General features: G+C 33.5%; 1 protein-coding gene across 3 annotated transcripts in view; it reads left to right on the top strand.

Moving 5' to 3' along the window:
* The first annotated feature begins 9,936 nt into the window (after positions 1 to 9,936).
* LOC143069335 (myosin-VIIa-like) overlaps positions 9,937 to 23,787 on the top strand; it is a 39,129-nt gene continuing 25,278 nt past the window's right edge. For 2 of the 3 annotated variants that reach the window (XM_076243918.1, XM_076243917.1), the window contains exons 1-8: positions 9,938 to 10,317; positions 17,011 to 17,235; positions 20,801 to 21,073; positions 21,709 to 21,795; positions 22,200 to 22,295; positions 22,627 to 22,745; positions 23,101 to 23,218; positions 23,445 to 23,573. In XM_076243918.1, the coding sequence (XP_076100033.1) occupies positions 10,297 to 10,317; positions 17,011 to 17,235; positions 20,801 to 21,073; positions 21,709 to 21,795; positions 22,200 to 22,295; positions 22,627 to 22,745; positions 23,101 to 23,218; positions 23,445 to 23,573 (1,068 nt within the window). In that variant the 5' untranslated portion in view covers positions 9,938 to 10,296. Of the gene's footprint in view, positions 10,318 to 17,010; positions 17,236 to 20,800; positions 21,074 to 21,708; positions 21,796 to 22,199; positions 22,296 to 22,626; positions 22,746 to 23,100; positions 23,219 to 23,444; positions 23,574 to 23,787 lie in introns of all 3 variants that reach the window. The other variant, XM_076243916.1, reaches the window with a different exon arrangement.

Here is a 23,787-nt window from a genome sequence, read left to right on the forward strand (position 1 = left end):
ATAATGAACGAAAAACAAATATGTAACACATAAACAAACGACAACCACTGAATTACAGGCTCCTGACTTGGGACAGGCACATACATAAATAATGTGGCGGGGTTAAACATGTTAGCGGGATCCCAACCCTCCCCCTAACCTGGGACAGTGGTATAACAGTACAACATAAGAACGAACTATAAAAATCAGTTGAAAAAGGCTTAACTCATCAGATGGACAAAAATTACAAGTGGACGTGGCCGGGTACATATACATCCCGACACAAAAAGACACAATGAACAGATCTGAGAGTACTCGCAGTTATCTGACAGCTAGTTCAAAGCCACTAACAACTAATAAAAAAAAATCATGCATCTAAGACTAAGGTTTATCCTTATCAACCGAAAGGAAACTTCAGTTTGGTCATTATGATCAGTTGACCGATGAACGAGTTACGAATCGAGTATGAACCTTCCTTCTTGATTTTTTTGAAAATTACTGAACGTAGTATGGTCGTAGTCTGATCGTGTTAAGAGCGGGCTATAATTGCAAATTCAATTTTATTGTTCTTATATGAATTTCAATGCCTTTCTGGAGTATTAAAGAAAATAGAACAATATTTTTTAAAATAATTGCATTACACTTATTACTGTAGTTTCGGGAACAAATCTTTGGTAGACCAAATGCATAAGAATTTTTAATCAACAAATCTAATGAGCCTTATTAGACGCTTTTACCATCTAAAGGCCAAGTCTGCATTTTGGAGTTATTATTTAGTATCCTCGAGGACTTATAGTTTACCATGATCAGGTAGTACTGATTTCAAGGCACATGAGACATGTTTCCGGAATAGACATCATGCAGCTCTCAAATGTTTGGAAAGCCAAATAAGAATTATGTTTGCAGGCATCATCATATTTGATCAACTTTGAAGGAGGGAAATGAAACTTCTGTTTAAGTATTATTGCATAATTCTTAACCATATTTAAAATGTATCATTGAAATCATGCAAGTAACGATGCTTCAGCTGACAAGAACTTGGTACGCATGTTCTTATGGAGACGGTTAAACCTAAAAAGTTATATTGACGATTTGGAAGTAATAAAGTTTAATGTGGGATTCATGTTTCCGTAACAACGACATGTGTTATTGAGATGACCGTATTAGAACTTACAAAACCGTCATAAAATATGCCTGAGTGAGTGAGTGTGTAGTCTTAGTTAGAAGTATATTCATAATGTTATCTGTAAACTGTGATTTTTTTATGAAAATATCATGATTAAAAAGGAAAAACCTAAAACAGGAGCATTGCAAGTTTATAGTGGTTGCAGCCTTGGTTTTTGTACATTAAGTTAATAGAATGAAATTCAAAACAGTGTGGCTGTGGCCATTAATTGACACATTAAATTCATCCATTGACTGGGACAATTTAGGTGAACGTTTGTATGTAACGACCACTGCTCACTATGTACTTTTTAAAGACACTTAAACTATGGGGTCGCCAAAGGTTCTCAACACCTTAATAAAGTAATTCGAAAAATTAATCAGAAATAACACGATGTTTTGATTTATATCAATTATATAAATCAAAACATAAAGATTATTCCTGATTAATTTTTCGAATTATTTTATAATTAAAGGCGTTAAGAAACCTTTGGTGACCCCACAGTTTAAATGTCTATCATAGGTACGTCGTGAACAGTGGTCGTTACAGACAAACGTTCACGTAAATTGTCCCAGTCAATGGATGAATTTAATATGTCAATCAATGGCCACAGCCACACTGTTTTGAATTTCATTCTATACATAAAATAAAGTTTTACAATATATCATAAACTGTGGACGCATTGGCTATTGTGCTGTTTGAAAGTCCATCTGCACCGGTACTAGTGGTTTACCCCATATTTCATATTGATGCACAATACACACGTAAATAATATATATATATATTTAAACATGAAGTTGAGGTGTTATGTCATGCGTAAATAAGTGAAAGAAAAAAAGCAAAAGAGATACTCAGAGAACTAAATAGAAAAAGACGAAATGATCTGATGTTTAAGAATGACCTGTTTGGTCGCTCGTAATCGGTTGTCTATGAATATAGTTCCTGGTTTTTTTTTATGTAGTTAAGCTATTTTTGCTGTGGTTTCCCTTTTCATATAACAATCTATAATGGCTCAAAGTAGTATTCATGTTATTTCTTTAATAGTGAACTTTATGATATTTTTATAGGGGTTAATTCAGTAAATAAATATACGTCATCAGGTACCGCCCATTTGGGGGAGAGCTTTCTGTCTAAAACTGAAGTCAAGTGCTCTTCTGATTGGTAGATAATGTTTGTAATAAATATTTTTTGGTAGATGGATCAAAACTAGAGTTGAAAGAAATAAAAAAAATAAATGCTGTATGTACTAATTTTATTTCCTACAGGGTTGAAAAGTAATGGGGGTCAGTATAGGAATTCAGTGCGAATCTACATTGTTTGTAAACAAGGCCGCAGTGGCGGATCCAGCCATTTTAAAAAGGGGGGGTTCCCAACCCAGAGTAAAGGGGGGGTTCCAACTATATGCTCCCATTCAAATGCATTGATCGGCCAAAAAAAGGGGGGTTCCAACCCCCGGAACCCCCCCTGGATCCGCCACTGAGGCCATGAGAATGCCCAAAAATGCCGCATGACACTATGTTTTTATTGTTGCAAAAGATAGGGCTACATTTGTACTTTCATGAATGATGTATGAAAGTTTTTAATTTCTAAAGGTAAATCAGGTATAAATTTATTTCCACAAATAGATTAGCATTAAAGTCAAAGGGAGATTTTTTACTGAATTTACCCCTATTATGCTTTAGATCATTGAGCCATTGTGGGACAACGTGTCAGAAGTTGTACAAAGGGCAACTGTGTCTATTCAAGCAGCGACTTTTCTTGTGACTTCATTTCATTTCTAACCAGTTCCGAATAAGTAAGTTTTTGGTTATACGCCAAGACGAGCATCATCTTTTCAACTTTTGTTTCATTTTACAGACTGTGTACCTCAAATGTTTTAACTGAGAAAAAAAAATGTCTTCACTGGGACCACCAGAGCTGAAACATGCACACTTCTGTTTAGCAGGGACAATACTCTGTAACCCCTTTTTGACATATTTGCACATTGGATCTTTAAAGACACTGTCAGTGGGTCACAGTATTGCTTGTCAAAGACATGTCTATTAAGATAGTGAATGCTGCATTCGAATAGGGACTGCTCGATTCATTCTCGGAAATTTTGCAATCGTCAAATATCTAAAACACCCTTTTCTATTAAAAAAAGATATTCTACATTATAAGGTGTCGACTTTAAGTTAGCAATGGAACTTAAATAATATTTACTTAGTACAAGTCTTTTACAAAAGGTTGCCACATATGTAATATGATGGACGCATCAACCTTCAAAAATAGGTCCCTTCTATGTTGCTTAGTCCTTGCATTCCTAAGGTATTTTCTAAATACTTAGCTTTCCTCTAGAATGGTTGATAAAAGTTGAAAGCTAAGTTGCTTTAACTTTCTCCCATTCTTCTAGGTATTACAATGTCACAAAGATTAAGATTCATGTCCAGTGGCACATATTACAGTCATATCGAGATTCATCATTACACGATGCTGGAAAATTACTATTGTCAAATTCAATTTCAAATGCATAGATTCTTGTTCAATAAAGGATAAGATATGTGTGTGAAACGTCTGATATTTACAATGATTGATTTATTCATTATTGGTCTTTAACGCCACTTTCATTATTTTTGGCTATTTCATGGCGACCAGCTATATAATGGTGAAGAAAGCTGGTGCACCAGGAGAAAACTACTGACATTCGGCTGGAAAATCAGTGGCGGATCCAGCCATTTTAAAAAGGGGGGGGTCCCAACCCAGAGTAAAGGGGGGGGGGGGGGGTTCCAACTATATGCTCCCATTCAAATGCATTGATCGGCCAAAAAAAGGGGGGTTCCAACCCCCGGAACCCCCCCCCCCCCCCCCTGGATCCGCCACTGAGGCCATGTGAATGCCCAAAAATGCCGCATGACACTATGTTTTTATTGTTGCAAAAGATAGGGCTACATTTGTACTTTCATGAATGATGTATGAAAGTTTTTAATTTCTAAAGGTAAATCAGGTATAAATTTATTTCCACACATAGATTAGCATTAAAGTCAAAGGGAGATTTTTTACTGAATTTACCCCTATTATGCTTTAGATCATTGAGCCATTGTGGGACAACGTGTCAGAAGTTGTACAAAGGGCAACTGTGTCTATTCAAGCAGCGACTTTTCTTGTGACTTCATTTCATTTCTAACCAGTTCCGAATAAGTAAGTTTTTGGTTATACGCCAAGACGAGCATCATCTTTTCAACTTTTGTTTCATTTTACAGACTGTGTACCTCAAATGTTTTAACTGAGAAAAAAAAATGTCTTCACTGGGACCACCAGAGCTGAAACATGCACACTTCTGTTTAGCAGGGACAATACTCTGTAACCCCTTTTTGACATATTTGCACATTGGATCTTTAAAGACACTGTCAGTGGGTCACAGTATTGCTTGTCAAAGACATGTCTATTAAGATAGTGAATGCTGCATTCGAATAGGGACTGCTCGATTCATTCTCGGAAATTTTGCAATCGTCAAATATCTAAAACACCCTTTTCTATTAAAAAAAGATATTCTACATTATAAGGTGTCGACTTTAAGTTAGCAATGGAACTTAAATAATATTTACTTAGTACAAGTCTTTTACAAAAGGTTGCCACATATGTAATATGATGGACGCATCAACCTTCAAAAATAGGTCCCTTCTATGTTGCTTAGTCCTTGCATTCCTAAGGTATTTTCTAAATACTTAGCTTTCCTCTAGAATGGTTGATAAAAGTTGAAAGCTAAGTTGCTTTAACTTTCTCCCATTCTTCTAGGTATTACAATGTCACAAAGATTAAGATTCATGTCCAGTGGCACATATTACAGTCATATCGAGATTCATCATTACACGATGCTGGAAAATTACTATTGTCAAATTCAATTTCAAATGCATAGATTCTTGTTCAATAAAGGATAAGATATGTGTGTGAAACGTCTGATATTTACAATGATTGATTTATTCATTATTGGTCTTTAACGCCACTTTCATTATTTTTGGCTATTTCATGGCGACCAGCTATATAATGGTGAAGAAAGCTGGTGCACCAGGAGAAAACTACTGACATTCGGCTGGAAAATCAGTGGCGGATCCAGCCATTTTAAAAAGGGGGGGTCCCAACCCAGAGTAAAGGGGGGGGGGGGTTTCCAACTATATGCTCCCATTCAAATGCATTGATCGGCCAAAAAAAGGGGGGTTCCAACCCCCGGAACCCCCCCATGGATCCGCCACTGAGGCCATGTGAATGCCCAAAAATGCCGCATGACACTATGTTTTTATTGTTGCAAAAGATAGGGCTACATTTGTACTTTCATGAATGATGTATGAAAGTTTTTAATTTCTAAAGGTAAATCAGGTATAAATTTATTTCCACACATAGATTAGCATTAAAGTCAAAGGGAGATTTTTTACTGAATTTACCCCTATTATGCTTTAGATCATTGAGCCATTGTGGGACAACGTGTCAGAAGTTGTACAAAGGGCAACTGTGTCTATTCAAGCAGCGACTTTTCTTGTGACTTCATTTCATTTCTAACCAGTTCCGAATAAGTAAGTTTTTGGTTATACGCCAAGACGAGCATCATCTTTTCAACTTTTGTTTCATTTTACAGACTGTGTACCTCAAATGTTTTAACTGAGAAAAAAAAATGTCTTCACTGGGACCACCAGAGCTGAAACATGCACACTTCTGTTTAGCAGTGACAATACTCTGTAACCCCTTTTTGACATATTTGCACATTGGATCTTTAAAGACACTGTCAGTGGGTCACAGTATTGCTTGTCAAAGACATGTCTATTAAGATAGTGAATGCTGCATTCGAATAGGGACTGCTCGATTCATTCTCGGAAATTTTGCAATCGTCAAATATCTAAAACACCCTTTTCTATTAAAAAAAGATATTCTACATTATAAGGTGTCGACTTTAAGTTAGCAATGGAACTTAAATAATATTTACTTAGTACAAGTCTTTTACAAAAGGTTGCCACATATGTAATATGATGGACGCATCAACCTTCAAAAATAGGTCCCTTCTATGTTGCTTAGTCCTTGCATTCCTAAGGTATTTTCTAAATACTTAGCTTTCCTCTAGAATGGTTGATAAAAGTTGAAAGCTAAGTTGCTTTAACTTTCTCCCATTCTTCTAGGTATTACAATGTCACAAAGATTAAGATTCATGTCCAGTGGCACATATTACAGTCATATCGAGATTCATCATTACACGATGCTGGAAAATTACTATTGTCAAATTCAATTTCAAATGCATAGATTCTTGTTCAATAAAGGATAAGATATGTGTGTGAAACGTCTGATATTTACAATGATTGATTTATTCATTATTGGTCTTTAACGCCACTTTCATTATTTTTGGCTATTTCATGGCGACCAGCTATATAATGGTGAAGAAAGCTGGTGCACCAGGAGAAAACTACTGACATTCGGCTGGAAAATCAGTGGCGGATCCAGCCATTTTAAAAAGGGGGGGTCCCAACCCAGAGTAAAGGGGGGGGGGGGGTTTCCAACTATATGCTCCCATTCAAATGCATTGATCGGCCAAAAAAAGGGGGGTTCCAACCCCCGGAACCCTCCCTGGATCCGCCACTGAGGCCATGTGAATGCCCAAAAATGCCGCATGACACTATGTTTTTATTGTTGCAAAAGATAGGGCTACATTTGTACTTTCATGAATGATGTATGAAAGTTTTTAATTTCTAAAGGTAAATCAGGTATAAATTTATTTCCACACATAGATTAGCATTAAAGTCAAAGGGAGATTTTTTACTGAATTTACCCCTATTATGCTTTAGATCATTGAGCCATTGTGGGACAACGTGTCAGAAGTTGTACAAAGGGCAACTGTGTCTATTCAAGCAGCGACTTTTCTTGTGACTTCATTTCATTTCTAACCAGTTCCGAATAAGTAAGTTTTTGGTTATACGCCAAGACGAGCATCATCTTTTCAACTTTTGTTTCATTTTACAGACTGTGTACCTCAAATGTTTTAACTGAGAAAAAAAAATGTCTTCACTGGGACCACCAGAGCTGAAACATGCACACTTCTGTTTAGCAGGGACAATACTCTGTAACCCCTTTTTGACATATTTGCACATTGGATCTTTAAAGACACTGTCAGTGGGTCACAGTATTGCTTGTCAAAGACATGTCTATTAAGATAGTGAATGCTGCATTCGAATAGGGACTGCTCGATTCATTCTCGGAAATTTTGCAATCGTCAAATATCTAAAACACCCTTTTCTATTAAAAAAAGATATTCTACATTATAAGGTGTCGACTTTAAGTTAGCAATGGAACTTAAATAATATTTACTTAGTACAAGTCTTTTACAAAAGGTTGCCACATATGTAATATGATGGACGCATCAACCTTCAAAAATAGGTCCCTTCTATGTTGCTTAGTCCTTGCATTCCTAAGGTATTTTCTAAATACTTAGCTTTCCTCTAGAATGGTTGATAAAAGTTGAAAGCTAAGTTGCTTTAACTTTCTCCCATTCTTCTAGGTATTACAATGTCACAAAGATTAAGATTCATGTCCAGTGGCACATATTACAGTCATATCGAGATTCATCATTACACGATGCTGGAAAATTACTATTGTCAAATTCAATTTCAAATGCATAGATTCTTGTTCAATAAAGGATAAGATATGTGTGTGAAACGTCTGATATTTACAATGATTGATTTATTCATTATTGGTCTTTAACGCCACTTTCATTATTTTTGGCTATTTCATGGCGACCAGCTATATAATGGTGAAGAAAGCTGGTGCACCAGGAGAAAACTACTGACATTCGGCTGGAAAATTGTCAAACATAGATTTGGTGTCGGACCAAGCTTCGAACTCTGAAATAAGCAATGAAGCAATAATTTGTACTTATGAAAGAAGCTTCTTTCTCACTTGATCTAGTTTTCGTTTGATAGTAGTTTTGTTTTTTATCTCTCAAATTGAATATAGCAAGAGGTTTTAAAAAGAGTTTAAAAAAAAGAACAGTAGCCAAGTGCATAGTTCGTTTAAATACATTTTTTGTCGTTGAGATGCTATCTCGTTGAGTCAAAACAACTCGCATATATCTGCTTCCATTCAAACCAAATACTTATCTTTTGGTTATTTATGTTGCTAGGTTGCTGTCTCATTGACGTTTACCCCATATTTCATATTGATGCACAATACACACGTAAATAATATATATATATATTTAAACATGAAGTTGAGGTGTTATGTCATGTCTTTTACAAAAGGTTGCCACATATGTAATATGATGGACACATGCATCAACCTTCAAAAATAGGTCCCTTCTATGTTGCTTGGTCCTTGCATTCCTAAGGTATTTTCTAAATACTTAGCTTTCCTCTAGAAGGGTTGATAAAAGTTGAAAGCTAAGTTGCTTTAACTTTTTCCCATTCTTCTAGGTATTACAATGTCACAAAGATTAAGATTCATGTCCAGTGGCACATATTACAGTCATATCGAGATTCATCATTACACGATGCTGGAAAATTACTATTGTCAAATTCAATTTCAAATGCATAGATTCTTGTTCAATAAAGGATAAGATATGTATGGTAGTCTTACGTATACTTTAACGTGAACAAAACTTATGACTGGATATAAAAAGTATAACAAATACACCGATATCTAAGGCAAATTCAACAAGAGAGAAGTCCATAAAAACTGACGAAATAAAGTGACACTACTTAACGAAACGAGTAAAACACAACTGCCATATTCCCGACTCGGTAAAATCCATTCAGTCTAAATAGGGAAGATGAAATGCTCAGTTGAGATTTGAAAAAAAGCTTTTAATAATTTCGGTACTGGTCAGATTTAAATAATTGAAATACAAAATAGTGGCAGCCCTTGCAGGCTATGGTTACCTTATCTGGCTTATGATCTTCTTTGTAGGTACGTTTGGATATGACGCAATGTTTATTTATAATTATTCATTTATTTATAACATAACAATCTTCTTTTATTCAGCTGATTAAGTTTTGACGTAGGTGATGTTTCAAAACTTTTACTATGACTTTACATATCTCAATGACAACTCAGATTATTGAACCCTGACAGCCAATTCTCATACAAAATATTATGTAAATGCATATCATACATTGATAGCCTGCTGCTACAATGATCACTTATCTAACCCAACACGTAATCCACATATATACGTTCAACATAAGATTGATTTGTGTCAGTAGTAGTATATTTGTATATACTTGCTGTTATATGTATACAGTTATTTACTAATGAATTATCCAAAATAGCTACCATGTTTTTCAATGCAATTTCGAATGGGTATCTCCAAATTTGATCATAAGCCATGCATGTAGTTAGGGGTGGTAGTCTCTTTTCACAGTAAAGCATCGTTGGAATACTTTGTGTTTATCGTTCCAATGCAATATGCACTTTAAATAGACAAATTTCAATAAGATGCGCATTCTATAACTTTAAAATGCATATAATTATGTTAAACGAAAAGTTTCACACGTAAATTAACATTTTTTACAGGGATTAATGAAATATCGAGCAATACTTAAAGCGATCATATTAGGCAGACAACAAAACCACCCATTACATGACTCAAAATTAAAAACCGGATATTATGTATGCTTCAGGTACACGCCTGTTAATTCATAATTTCTTTTTTAAATTATCAAAAATTTGAATGGCTATAACATACGTAATCTATTTATACACCTGTCCTTCAGGTAACTTAAACTATCCCGTTCGGTTTAACTTTATACACATTCTTTCGCCATTTAATACAACTGGGTCGAAACCGCATTGTCAAATAACCATCGGAGCAAAACAGAATTCTAAATGGAAGGGTAATCGCACCCAACATGGCGGCTGTTTCTGATGTATATATCGAACAATGAATTCAAATGAAGTTTAGTTAAATTAAATCGAAAGTGCTAGGTGATAAAGGAATTAAATATATTTGCTTTAGGATACATGTATAGTGAAAGCTGAGATAAACAGTTACGTTTTATATCGATATAGTATCATTAATTTTGTTTGTCAATATATGAACCACTATTTTATCCTGTTTGGAATTTGACAAATGGTTCGCTAATCGTAAGAAAGTTGGTTATATTTCAATTTTTACTTTGATTGTTATGGATTAATTGGCCAATATGGCTGAGAGAAGGTCTAAGGTAAGCTAACAATATTCCAAAAGTTTCTTTCTAATGTTGTCTGTCTGATTATAATCGATATTTGTAAAAGGTGTTAAATGAAAATAAGATCCTATCGATAAATACAATAAGTTAAGTTTATGCATTATTTATATTAGATACTTATATGTCTTTACACCCAGCAAGATCAGACAAGATATGAAGTAACGGCGGTTAAGGGGACATTGTCATCGGTTCGGTCATCAGAGGACATAACTTAATTGTAATTCTGCAATGTCAACCAACCAATGAAAACAATGTTTTACAACAAACTGTAGTTATCCATCCAGTTTGTGTATCTTTACATTTTTATAAATTTGTTCTTTTTTTCTTAAACTTAAAATATGATAATATTTTGTTCAATTCTTCGGCCCTGTCTTGAACATGTTTCTTGTATAATTGTTTTATTTGAGGGAAAATATTTATCATATTCATTTATTAGAAGGAATTTTATACATGTATGCCAATTATTGCAAGTCATTCAGCTTCTTGTTTATACTTATTAAGATTAGGTTTATCCGTTAGGTCATTGAAAGGTGTAACAAATAAAACATCTACAATTTTGTTGTAAATCATTGTTTAAACGAGTTCAAATCTGGTTTTTTAACCTGGTTGTGACGTTGTTCATTATAAGATTATATCAGCTTTGTGTGGTTGTTTGTTGGCGGAATTACATAAATATAAACAAATCCACACCCTTAAGCATGGTGATTAATTTACATTAAAAAGGACATAACTTTTTCATGTTTCTTTTATTGATTTGTCATGTATATGACAGCATACTTAAAACCTGTAAAACTACAAGTTTTTACACCTGATAATCTACATTTTATAAAGGAAATCAATAGACAATCTATAATCAATATTATGCAATTTTTGTAATAATTGAAATGTTTGAACTTAACGGTTGGTTGATAATACTAGTACATGTATCTGCTAGTCTTCATCGACAAACAATTCATACAATATCTATATATACTTGTACCTGTACTTGTAAAAATGAGAGGATTCGTAGTCGTAGAATACATGTTGTAAATAGTATGCAGTTATATTTAAAAACTAGATTTTACGACAAAAAGGGGGGATCTAGGTTAGAATAATACATCTACACCTGTCTATTGGTGAAAACCGTATAATGTCGGAAAGGAGAGTCGTGGTGGTGCTGGGGATTGAAAACATGCACATATCATTTCTTTTCATGACGATAGTATGTTGACCTCTATATGCTTTTTTAGGGGGGGGGGTACTTATACCCCATGTCTTTTTTCACAAGGATATTTTATCAGTTTGTTTTGCAATAGAAGAAAATACGTGCTATACGTGTGATCTATTTTAAAAAAAAATCTTCAACCTTTCTTTAATCACCGACTAAACACCTAACTCTTTCCGGCTAAACCGACTTCTCAAGGAAGCAAGCGATTACCGCTTTATATAGTTTCACAGGTATGTCGAAGTAGGTAATGTGGTTTCTGGAAAGATAGATTTTGCTGTTAACCTTACTGGTTTCACCCTGAAATCTCTTTTTCCCTTGTTTTAAAAAGACAACATTATTGCTTCCATGTCACAACTTTAAAAGTCCCTTTACATCTTATTGTGTGGATAAAATCGATTTCAGAACAATCTACAAACTCTTTTGAATTATAAAAATCCTCACTTATAAAAGGACTTCCTCAATGCTTAAGCTTTCCATTTTTACCAAAGATTAGACATATGTGACTACATTTAACTTCCCCTTTCAACATTATAATATACCTCAATTATTCATATTTTTGTTCCTGATTACAAAAGTATAGTGTACACCCTGTTTTGACATGTTGGTTTTAGCTTCCTATGTAAAATAATAGGTAATGCAGTTTCATCATGTTTGGTCTATAAGAGCGATGTGGAGTTATTATTTTCTGATGAACTTCAAAGATATTCGATTATTCAATGTCTTAACACTTACCATATTTCTTGATTTCTGTATAGAGAGTTATAAACTGCCTTAATCGAAGAAATTATGGGACAGAGATACAGATAAATGAATTCTGAATAAATAATCCAATCAAATGTCATTGCAAAAAAAAAAAAGATCGCCAATAAGACACTGATCCGCCAAAGACAAGATTGGAAACAACTACAGGTCAAACTAAAGCCTTCAATAATGAGCAAAACCAATATTGTATAGTAAGCTATAACAGTAACAGGAACAGTAAATGTGAAGTAATTCAAAAGAAAAGAAGCCAAACCAACCGTTTTTGAAGCAAAACAAAATTATAGCAGACACATAAAACAACGTACGACCACCCCTTTACTACTGATCCCTGGGTCGGGTGAGGCATATAATTATAGTATATGGCAAGGTTAATCATTTTGAACATTCAGTTTTTATCTAACCTTTATGTAACAGTTGATATATGGCTTATGATATAAACAAATTGTTAAAATCAACGAAAACGAATTTGACTTACCATAAGGTATTAAGCACAAAAATACGTTATCACCGACCAAAGAGTACTTTCAGTATCTGATAACTAGTTCAGGGCACCTTAATAACTAGTGAATAGACCATGCACACTGTTTGATGTTTCGGAATTTCCATTTTTGTTTTGATTTTAGCGCCACTAGTATGTCTTGTGTAGATGAAACGCGTGTCTTACGTAACAAATTATACACCTAGTATCTTTTAATCGTTATTTTTTTGATAGTTTTTTGTGTTAATTATTATTATAATTGTAAATAGGAGTTTATTAAGAGCATTGGTGAAAGTAGAAACAAAAGATACCATATGGACATTCAAAATTCATAAGCCTAAGAAAACCGTAAAATGTCTTGAGAAAAAGAAAGAAAAACGACGAAAAGCACAAATAATCTGCAGACCTCAAAACACTATACAGAAAACTAGACTCAGCAACACGAACCCGGCCACTTAATCTGGGGTTATCTTACATGTAGGTTATCAGAACTAATAATACCCTGTCGTGTAGCTCACGGTAAGTGATCCTTCGGTGAGATGTCACAATTAAAAAAAAGGATGGCATTGCGGATGTCATCTGTGATACCCATATGGCATAACGGTCAACCTTATGGTGATGACATTTTTTTTTAATTTCAAAGGAAACACCCGGTTTTAACTATCAGAACCTTTGGTTCAATACATACCTTATAAGCAGCAACCTTCTATCAAGCAAATCACAATAAGAAAAGCAAGCTGCTGCAGAGTTTCATAACTTGAGTCCAATAAATGAACAATATCACCCAATGAAAGAAAAGATAATTTGCATTGATATTCTTTATTGTGGAATTCTATATGATTTTGTCGAACATGATTTCATATTCATTTTCATACGAAAATAAGATACAAAGATACGTGTTTTCTTCGGGGCAATTTATAATTATGTAAATTATAAAAGGGGTGAACAGATAACATATTACCGTACTAATTGTCTCTTAAGATAGAACCAGAAATATTTAGGGCAATGATTCATGCAAATTTCACATGCCGTTTACCAATTAAACCAGTGGTGATATGTATCCGATTCTAAACTCGATGGTCCTGTTTGTTCGATTCCATCGCATATAATTAAAGTCATTTAACTTGCACATATTATTTTGTTGAATCGACAGTTTATTCTGTGAAAAAGTTAACACTACACTATCTTCTTTCGTAAATTTTTCGTTGATATTTTATTGCATGAAGTTATCATTATTGACATTTTGTTCTTTGATTTTAAGAAAGTAAGTATATTTGATGGATGAACTGCGCGACTAGGTCGCGAGACTGAAATAAATCTAGATTCATATCTGTTAAATTTGGCGAGAAAGTTATTTTCGATATCAAGTTAATAGACGTGAATAATGTAGATAAATAAATTAATAAATGTATCTTTAGATCTTTGTTTGTGGATATATTTATTCAATGTTTCAGCCAGGTTAAAGGACAAACAAGAGGATATAACATGATCAAGCTTTTGGCCTTTTGAACTCGAAAATTCAAAATACAAGGTTACATTATGTTCCATGTAACAAATAACATTTTCAGATGTCTACAACAGGGCCTTTCTAAAAGGGGGTTCCAACTACATGTCCTAATTCAGAAACATTGATCGTTAAAAAAGGGTGGTTCCAACCCCCGGACACACGGGAACCTCCACTATTCAATACCTTTGTCAGATATTGATTCTTTAATATTTTAATTTTGTTAAACATATTACCCATATATTTAAGCTTCTTTTAAACGAGGAAACGTATAAACGAGATTGTTAAAATTGTTTCACATTTTTGTATTATTTTAGATATTAGGTAAGTAACAATCTTACCCAAAATAGCATTTTGCCACGCCGTGTTTTATGCAGCGACGTTCTTTTGGGTCAACGTCTTATGTGTTATGATTGTTGCGTATTCATTTTATCCGAATCTTTTCGTAAAAGGCCATTTATGGTAAAATAATTACATTAGATGTATGTTTCATTATAATACTTTATTCTGATTGGCTAACTGCACATCACGTGTTATTCCGTAAGCAGTTGCATTGTTCAATACAACTTTTCATTCATGATAACACGTGGTCCAACAATAAAGTGCACAGGTGAATTAAATAAAAAAATATATAAAATTCGTGTTTTCATATCATAGCTAAAAAATGTAATTATAAGTATTGAATGCTTCTTTTTGTAACTTTATAGGGTTGTAAAAGCGTTGACCGTGCGCACATTTTTAGAATGAAGCGCTTCCGCGCTTCATACAAAATGTACTTCGGTCAACGCTTTTACACCCCAATAAATTTACAAAAAGAAGCATTCAATTCTTAAATGTTTCTCAGTGGCGGATGCAGGAATTTTCGAAAGGGGGGGGTGCTAGCTCAGGGCAAAGGGGGGGGGGGGTGCAAAACATATGTCCCGATTGTCCCGATTCAAATGCATTGATCGGCCAAAATAAAGGGGGGTGCGCACCCCCGGAACCCCCCCTCTGGATCCGCCACTGTTTCTCTTTGATTCTTCACTGCCAAACAATCAGTATAGACAAAGCATTACACTTATATAACACCATTATTACATATGACAACAAGGCGGACGGAAGTGAAACGATAACAAAGAGATTCGGATTAAAGAATGCAAATGTTTCTCAGTGGCGGATGCAGGAATTTTCGAAAGGGGGGGTGCTAGCTCAGGGCAAAAGGGGGGGGGTGCAAAACATATGTCCCGATTGTCCCGATTCAAATGCATTGATCGGCCAAAATAAAGGGGGGTGCGCACCCCCGGAACCCCCCCCCTCTGGATCCGCCACTGTTTCTCTTTGATTCTTCACTGCCAAACAATCAGTATAGACAAAGCATTACACTTATATAACACCATTATTACATATGACAACAAGGCGGACGGAAGTGAAACGATAACAAAGAGATTCGGATTAAAGAATGCAAATCCAATACTGTACCACAGATCTTCTGACTTCATAACAACTCCATTTGAAGCCAAACTTTAGGCGATATCGTTTAAGATCGTTTAAATTAATTGAAAGAAAACATTATATGTCACTTATAACAGACTTGAAATATAGCATTGACCTTCAACCTTTCATTCAGTTCATTTTGCTAGGAAGCAAGAATTGTTTTGTTCGTTATTGTCAATTTTCAAATTTGTAATCGTTTTTCATATGTACTTGCACTTTTATTTTGTTAGTAATATATATTTAACAGGCGACAACATGTCAGGTGGCTAACCTGATATTAAATTATTGTATCAAATGCATATGCGTTCACATGTACTTCCCAACTTAAAAAAACGCAACTAAATATCAACTTAATAAAATTAAAATCTTAATCGAAATTTAGCTATTGCCAAATGTTACTGTAGTTCATTTTGCATTTCATTATATGGGGTTGCCTCGTGCATGTTCGTTTAACCTTTCTTACTGATTCCGTAATACACTTTATGAGTGCATTGCCTTCTAACCAAAATTTTATAAGATTTGTATGTCATTTATTAAAGTTTGATAACCTTAACAAAAATAGAAATTAATGCATCGTTAATAAGTGTATAATAACCCTGTTTGAACTTTAAAAAATGCATGCACATTTTGTTTGTAACTTATTACGCGGGAAAATAGCTTTAGAGAAGGGATGTTTTAATAGACACACAGGACATGCTTTTCTTTGAATATATAATTTTTATTGTCAGTTCATTACTTCATCAGATGAATGTACAAGGAAGTGATGATAAAACCTTTTTATTAAAAAAACAACAATGAAAAAGGAGTGCGATGTCTAAATTTGAGTAATTTTTGACATTGTTTTGAGTTATGCCAATAATAAAATCCACAGAATCAATCTCTTCAGTGGGAAGAATTTGTGTAGATAATTGATAAAGTAATTTGAAAATGACAGTTGAAGTTGAAATGGAGCGAGTCGTTCTAACAAACGACTAACGACAAACTATAGACGCATTTTCAGCGCGTGTATAGTTTCACTTTGTAAACGTATGTTAGAAACAAATAATCTCAATGTAGGTTCGCTGAACCGTTTGTATCGTTTGTGTTAGAAAGAAATAAACTCTATAAACGCAATGTATTTGTTCATAGAGAGCGAGCGGTTCAATACATATTCCTATATCTGTTCAATTCGTGTTTAAGGACAGAAGTATAATAAGTCACGTGTTGTTTTATACCAATATCTATATTTCTAAATTATTATTTCAGAACATTAGTAATATATCTGTTACAAAGGAACGGGCTGTGCCATCGAAAATATCAGCCTCAGCTTTTGATGATGACGATCGCCATTTTGACACGTCACTTGCAGCAGATGAGACTTCTAACAGGACAAGCATTAAGCGAGGATCAACATCCACTGACATTGCGGAGCTTAATCCAAAATTTGGTACCAGTACATTGTCCAAATCAGCACCCATAGCAGAAAAAGTGGTATATAATAGAACTTTACAAAATAATATACAAGTGTTATATTTACATACATGTATTAGTAAATTCGGAATGTTAGAGATATATTTCAAAATTGTCTATTTCTTGTTAGGAAGTATAACACAAAACTAGACTTGGGTAGATTATGTTGCAGAAAAACACACAAACAAATATTGCAAAACACTTCATTGGAAACAGTTCTTTTTTGTCAATTTCACATTGTTAACAATTCTCATTGATATTAAACATCAAGATAAACAGAAAACTTTTCAGCACACCACTGTTATACTGAATTTTAACTTTTTTTAATACATATTTTTCTACATGCACAAGAGTCCTTCAAATCACCTACCGAAACCGTCGTTTTTTGGGAAATATTATATTATTACACAGTCACGTAAGGTTAGACCAAAGAAAATTTCCTTCAACTTATATGGATTTGATAACCTATTGGTACCTTATCCGCTTTATTCCTATATAAATAATTCATAAAACGGATAAGAACATTAAAAAGACGCACAGCTCGATATGTCTGGTTGCATAGAAGCACAATTTGCATCATCGGTGATTTTCAAGTTTAAATTTGATCGAAGACATTTTACAATTCCTAGGACAAGTTACACATCTAATTTGGGGAAGTAGTTTAATGTGTTACTGTGCAAATGATTTATACGTTTAATCGTGTTCCTTATACAAATAATAAAATCGATCAATTTCATTTTCAAAGTCCGGTGAGACTGCCTGAATGAAAATATTTTTTACAAGTTTAAACTATTTGCGATATTAAACGTTTTGATTTAAGCAACTTATAAACAGTGTCACAGTGAGAGAATTAAAAATCAACTTCTAATCAATGTATATAAATAAAGTTGAGGACATAAGATGAGTTGGGCTATTCATTTTTGGTCTATTTTGGTCATATAGCTTCAAACGTTGTTACGTATTCGCACATCTTTGGCTTTCAACTATTTGGGCTTGAGCATTCCTTATGAAGGGTAATTCTAGGAATGCTCCTCGGTCGCACGATGAAATGAAATTATCATTCAGAACAGAATATTCAATGGCGTTACCCTTCCGGAGCACCTGAGATCACCCCTAGTTTTTGGTGGGGTTCGTGTTGTTTATTCTTTAGTTTTCTATGTTGTGTCATGTGTACTATTGTTTGTCTGTTTGTCCTTTTCCTTTTCATTTTTACCTTGGCGTTGTCAGTTTATTTTCGATTTATGAGTTTGACAGTCTCTCTGGTATCTTTCGTCCTTGATACATGTACTCATGAATTACTTAGCTATCCGTGATACATGTACTCATGATTTAAGTCTTCGACTTAGGAGTTTGACTAAGGAGTTTGACTATTTCTATGGTATTTTCAGTATTTTTAGACGAGGTTTTGACCTTTATTATTATGCATTGATCTTGATTTTGGATAAATGTGTTTGCATTAAACATTATATAAGAAATATTGTAAATAAAAGTTAAATACCGGCAGTTTTTACCACATAAATATTGATGCATATATTTTATACACAAATATTTACGAATGAATGACTCCCTTCTTCCAATATTTGAATGACATCTTTCATGTATTAATCCTAATACATTCAATTATATAGATTGTGCAATGTCACTTGAAAATAGGATTAAATTCCTTGTAGAAAGTCATCTGTTGTCAGCATAAAAGAAAAATTTAAGAAAATTCAGGGAATAGGCTTAAAATGTTGTGTTTGCAATATATGTAACGTAAATGTGTAGGTATTTTTTTTAATTTAAGTTCGACGGAGAGAAGACATATAGAACTCATCATGGTCGCAATGTGTTTGGTTTAAAAGAGTTGCAACTTTTAGCTAAATCTGTATTGCGATGTTTTATTTTTATATTATAAAACTGACTTTCAAAAGTGGAAAATTTTAAAAATTCCATATTAAAAGTCCTTTGTGATTCATGGTGTATAAATAAAAAAACAAAATTAACTTTTCAAAAAGTAAAACTGCTTAGTCTTCTCGTTTGCATTGTTTTACATGTGTAATGTCAGTGCATTTCATTGTTTGCCATGCGGTATGGGGTTTACTCATTGTTGAAGGCCGTACAATTACCCATAAGCGCTCACTTCTATACAAATTCTTTTTTGGATACAGTATTGATGAAATATTTGTATAATTATATTGAAACACTGTTAATGATAACATTGGTATTAAAATGAATTAAAGAAAAATATGAAAAATATATTGAAATTAACCACAGTTTTGATAACAAAAGGAAGTAATTTTTGTACAAAAAATGCATTTTCGGACATTTCAAAATTAAATCGTAATATGATTGTTCCCATCATGATTGATCGTTAGGCACCAAAGAATCAATACTTGGTGTCACGCGGATAACCACCTCTTAACGTCATCTCATTCATGCCACTAATTGACGAATGTGTTGCTGAGATAACAACAACCATTCCTGATAAAGGACATTGTTTATTTCATGAAGTGTTTGGACTGAGGGTGTCCTTTCGCTCATTTCACGCACAATAGTGTCCCATATTTCCTTGATATGGTTCGAATCCGGTCTACGATCAGGTCAAGGAAGAAAAACCGACTTTCATTAGACCAATGGGTCTTCCTCCAAGGTGCTAATTTCTAACGTTGGCGAGCTTTGCAACATTGCATACGGGCCATTTATGTCTGTTCGTCAATTTCGAACAGTTTTTGTTTAAAGTCTTCTGTAAGACAACCGCTAGTATTGTACTGTTTGTAAAGGGTTTCCTTCTGACCAACAGTCATAAGACTTAGTTTACCCTAGCTGATGTTATAGGGGGTCTTCCTGATCTCGGTAGGTCTTTAACTTCATTTGTTGCCGAATTTTATTCACAAAACGACTTAGTGGAATGATGACCAACAAAACGAGCAATTTGTCAGAGCGACATATCTGCTTCTCTCATGCTGATAATCTGCCATCTTGCTGCAGTTGAGAGTTGTAGACGACCCATTACATGGTTTCAATCACTTAACTTTACAATCTTGGTTATTTGAAACGTCAAAAACAATGAGGATAAAAACAATCTTTTTATTGTTAACGAGTGCATTGTCTGCATGTGCAAATTAAAACTTATCGAGTCGACATTTATTGATTAAACTCAGTTGAGATTTGAAGAATGTTTAAGTAGTTCGTTTTCAACAAATTATATCACAAAACAATAAAGAGTGTTTTTTTTTTTAATTTTAATTTCAATTCGGTGTTGCAATACTTTTTTTTCCATGTGCATACGTTATATGAACTATGGTAGAAAGTTTTCTCATTAGCAATCATACCATATCTTCTTATTTTTAAATCATGAGTACATGTATCACGGACAGATTAAATGTCGGATCGTCATCATGCCACTGTATTTAAACTTTATAAGAAAATCATTCATAAAATCATTCATTCATTCAGAAAGTAATCATGGTCTCCTATTTCTCTAAGAGCTACTGTTTTGTTATATCAAATGCGATAAAGATTGCTGAATTCCCCTTACCATTTATGTGATTAATGAGAATTTTGTGTTCTAATTAAGATTGTATACTTATATGTATTTTTACAGGCTGCTGCACTCAATGAGCAAGCCAATGCTGAAGAAAATGGACTCACTAATGGAAACGGAAGTACGGACAGAGACTCTGAAGGCCCATCTAGTATACATTCAGATGAGATTGCTTCATCTTCCAGCTCTTTTGAACTTAGTGACCCGTCATCATCCAGTAGTAGCTGGGCAAAATTTGCTCAGACATATTTTCAGACAAAAGGTTGCCATAGTTACAGTTGTTCCTCCTTACAACAACCACTTCTTCCCAAGAAAGACAGAAGTGACCACTTGGTAATATTACATTTTCTATTTTATATTTAAGATTTTTTTCAAAATGATTTAATATTTTATTTCGCACTATTTAGCAAATATTTGTGAATAATTCTATTGTTAACTCATTTGGAAGGTGACAAAGAAAGCACTTACTAAAAGGACAGATATAATCAAGTTACTTTCACGTTTGGGTATCAATATAAACCGTTTGATACCTTATTTTGATGTTTTCAGTGTATTGATACATAATTCATATGTTAAGGACAATATATAGTCTAATCCCGTTTTTTTTCGTGATTCATTTAAAAACCATATGCAGAAAGATAACATTATTAATATAACATGGCTGTTTCATATATTTTATACTTACTCAAAATTGAATCAGTTCTTAGCATGCAAGATATTCATTCACAATATTTTAGATAATTGAAATTATATTCAAAACAACTGTTTTATCTTAGCTGTATTTGGCAAAATCTTTCGGAATTTTGAGTGCTCAATTTCATCTTTTAATTTTTTTTTTTTACCATTTTAAATTTTTTTTATTCGAGCGTCACTGATAAGTCTTTTGTAAAAGAAATGCGCGTTGTCTGGCGTTCACAATTATAAATCTGGTACATATGAATTTATGACGAGTTTATTGTATTCTCCAGGCATCTTTGGCATCTTGGGTGACAATATTACGAATAATGGGAGATCTTCCGGATGCAGATGTAGGTGATACTTTGGCAGTAGCAGGGGTAGGTTTTATAATTTTTACCACATTGTGATTTTTTAATGTGTATTGTCAAAGATTAGAAAGTATTCATAACTTCTTCGCTGGAAACTTGCAATTATGAGTAAAGTTAATTGCATTCCCGGAGCTCATTGCATCATTGAAGTTACGTCTTAAGGATTAGAAACTTCTTAAATTATCTTAAACTTATCTTGATGTTAAGTCGTTTAATGGATTCAGCTTTTGAGTTCTATTTGTTCATTGGCTGTATTTTGTTGTAGTATATTCTAGCTATGCCGTTATGCTTTTGAGTTGTCAACGGAAGAACCGTAACAATCTCATTGTTTTCCACAATAAATACGCAGTTACAGTTGATATGACTTAAAAACTATGTATTGTATGTTACATGTTTAATATTTTAACATTTAGACTGCACCTGCTGTTGTAACCACAGTTAGAGAATACTTCCAAAAAAAATATACAAAGAAAGACATTGAAGAAACACAGAAAAGATACTCAGAACTGGTAATTATAAATATTTAACACAAGCATTGCTAAGAAATGGTTCAATCTAACATATTTATCATATCTTATCAATAACGCCAAATCATTAAACGCTTTTTAAAGATGCAATGTTCTTTTTTTTTTAAATTAGTTTACCATGATTCCCATGATGATATTTAATAGTAATTATTTCTAAGTAATTAAGTTATTTAGATATTTAATGCTGTACACATAATAAATTCAATGTTAAAAAGTAACATTTTTTGCCTATGGTATTGTCTATTTCACTTCAGTTTTTATGTTTCTTTTGCTTTGTGTTGCAAGATACTTATTTGTGTATTTCTTTGTATAGTTTAAAGACCCTGCACATTCTGGAGTAACCAGTATTCCATTTTTACCTGAAAGAAGTGGTGGTATGTTAGACAAAGTACAGTATGTTACAGCGTTAGGAATATACCGACCAGAAATCAGGTACAAACAACACTATAGATAAGATCACCACAAACTGACACCATTTAATGAAACTGACCAAAGCGGTATTCATCATTAGGAAGATGAACAACTTGTAAATAGCGATCGTAGTTAAAGAAATATTGTTTTTACTTAACTTATTGCATACGAAACACTTTCTGAACAATGAGCTGTTATAGTGATATAAAAAAAATGAGTTAAAAAATTTATAACCAGTCTTAATTAGAACAAACAGGTGCAAACTTTTTAAAGACAAACATTAAGTAAACGTATTATTTCTTTATTCCAGTTATATTATGTTGTCACAAATTTCGGTATTTTCCAAAATATAAATATTATCATTGTTTTATTTCAGAGATGAATTATATTGCCAAGTTTGTAGACAGTTAACTAATAATCCTTCGAGAAACAGCACAGTCAGAGGTTGGGTTTTATTAAGCTTGTTTGCTGGTAGCTTTGCACCATCAGAACGGGTAAGTAATAAAAGCGCTAAATCGAGTGTAGAGAAGCATATCACTGACCTTTCAGTTAAGTTAAGTTACATAAATGAATGTTGAAAATATTAATGTTAATAATAATGATAAATTTTGACAGGTATTACTATTGATATTTCAAAAGCTATTTGATGCATGTTTGAAATGTTATGGTAAATTAACAATCAGATAAATAAAAAAGTTACTTTATTGGGATATTTTGTAGCTTGCCCCAAGTTTCCTACAGTTTTTAAAAGACAGTTCTCCAGTGTTTGCAGAAAAAGTGGAGAGATTGGTTAGAAGGACCTTTATTTCTGGTACACGTGGGTTTCCACCTAGTTGGTTGGAGTTTCAGGTTTGTCATTAATTTGTAATAAATTTAAATATGAACAAATGGGAATGTGAGGTATACTCAGCGAGACAGCAGCCTTAGTACATGACAATAATAACAATCATCAATTGTTTTGAATAAATTTAACGAAATTGATCAAAGATTTGCCATTAACACTGAATTCATAAAAAAGATAAAAAAAACCAAAACATTAGAATGTTACTGAAAGTGTCACTGG

Source organism: Mytilus galloprovincialis, chromosome 3, assembly GCF_965363235.1.
Source record: "Mytilus galloprovincialis chromosome 3, xbMytGall1.hap1.1, whole genome shotgun sequence".
NCBI classification, from domain to species: domain Eukaryota; kingdom Metazoa; phylum Mollusca; class Bivalvia; order Mytilida; family Mytilidae; genus Mytilus; species Mytilus galloprovincialis.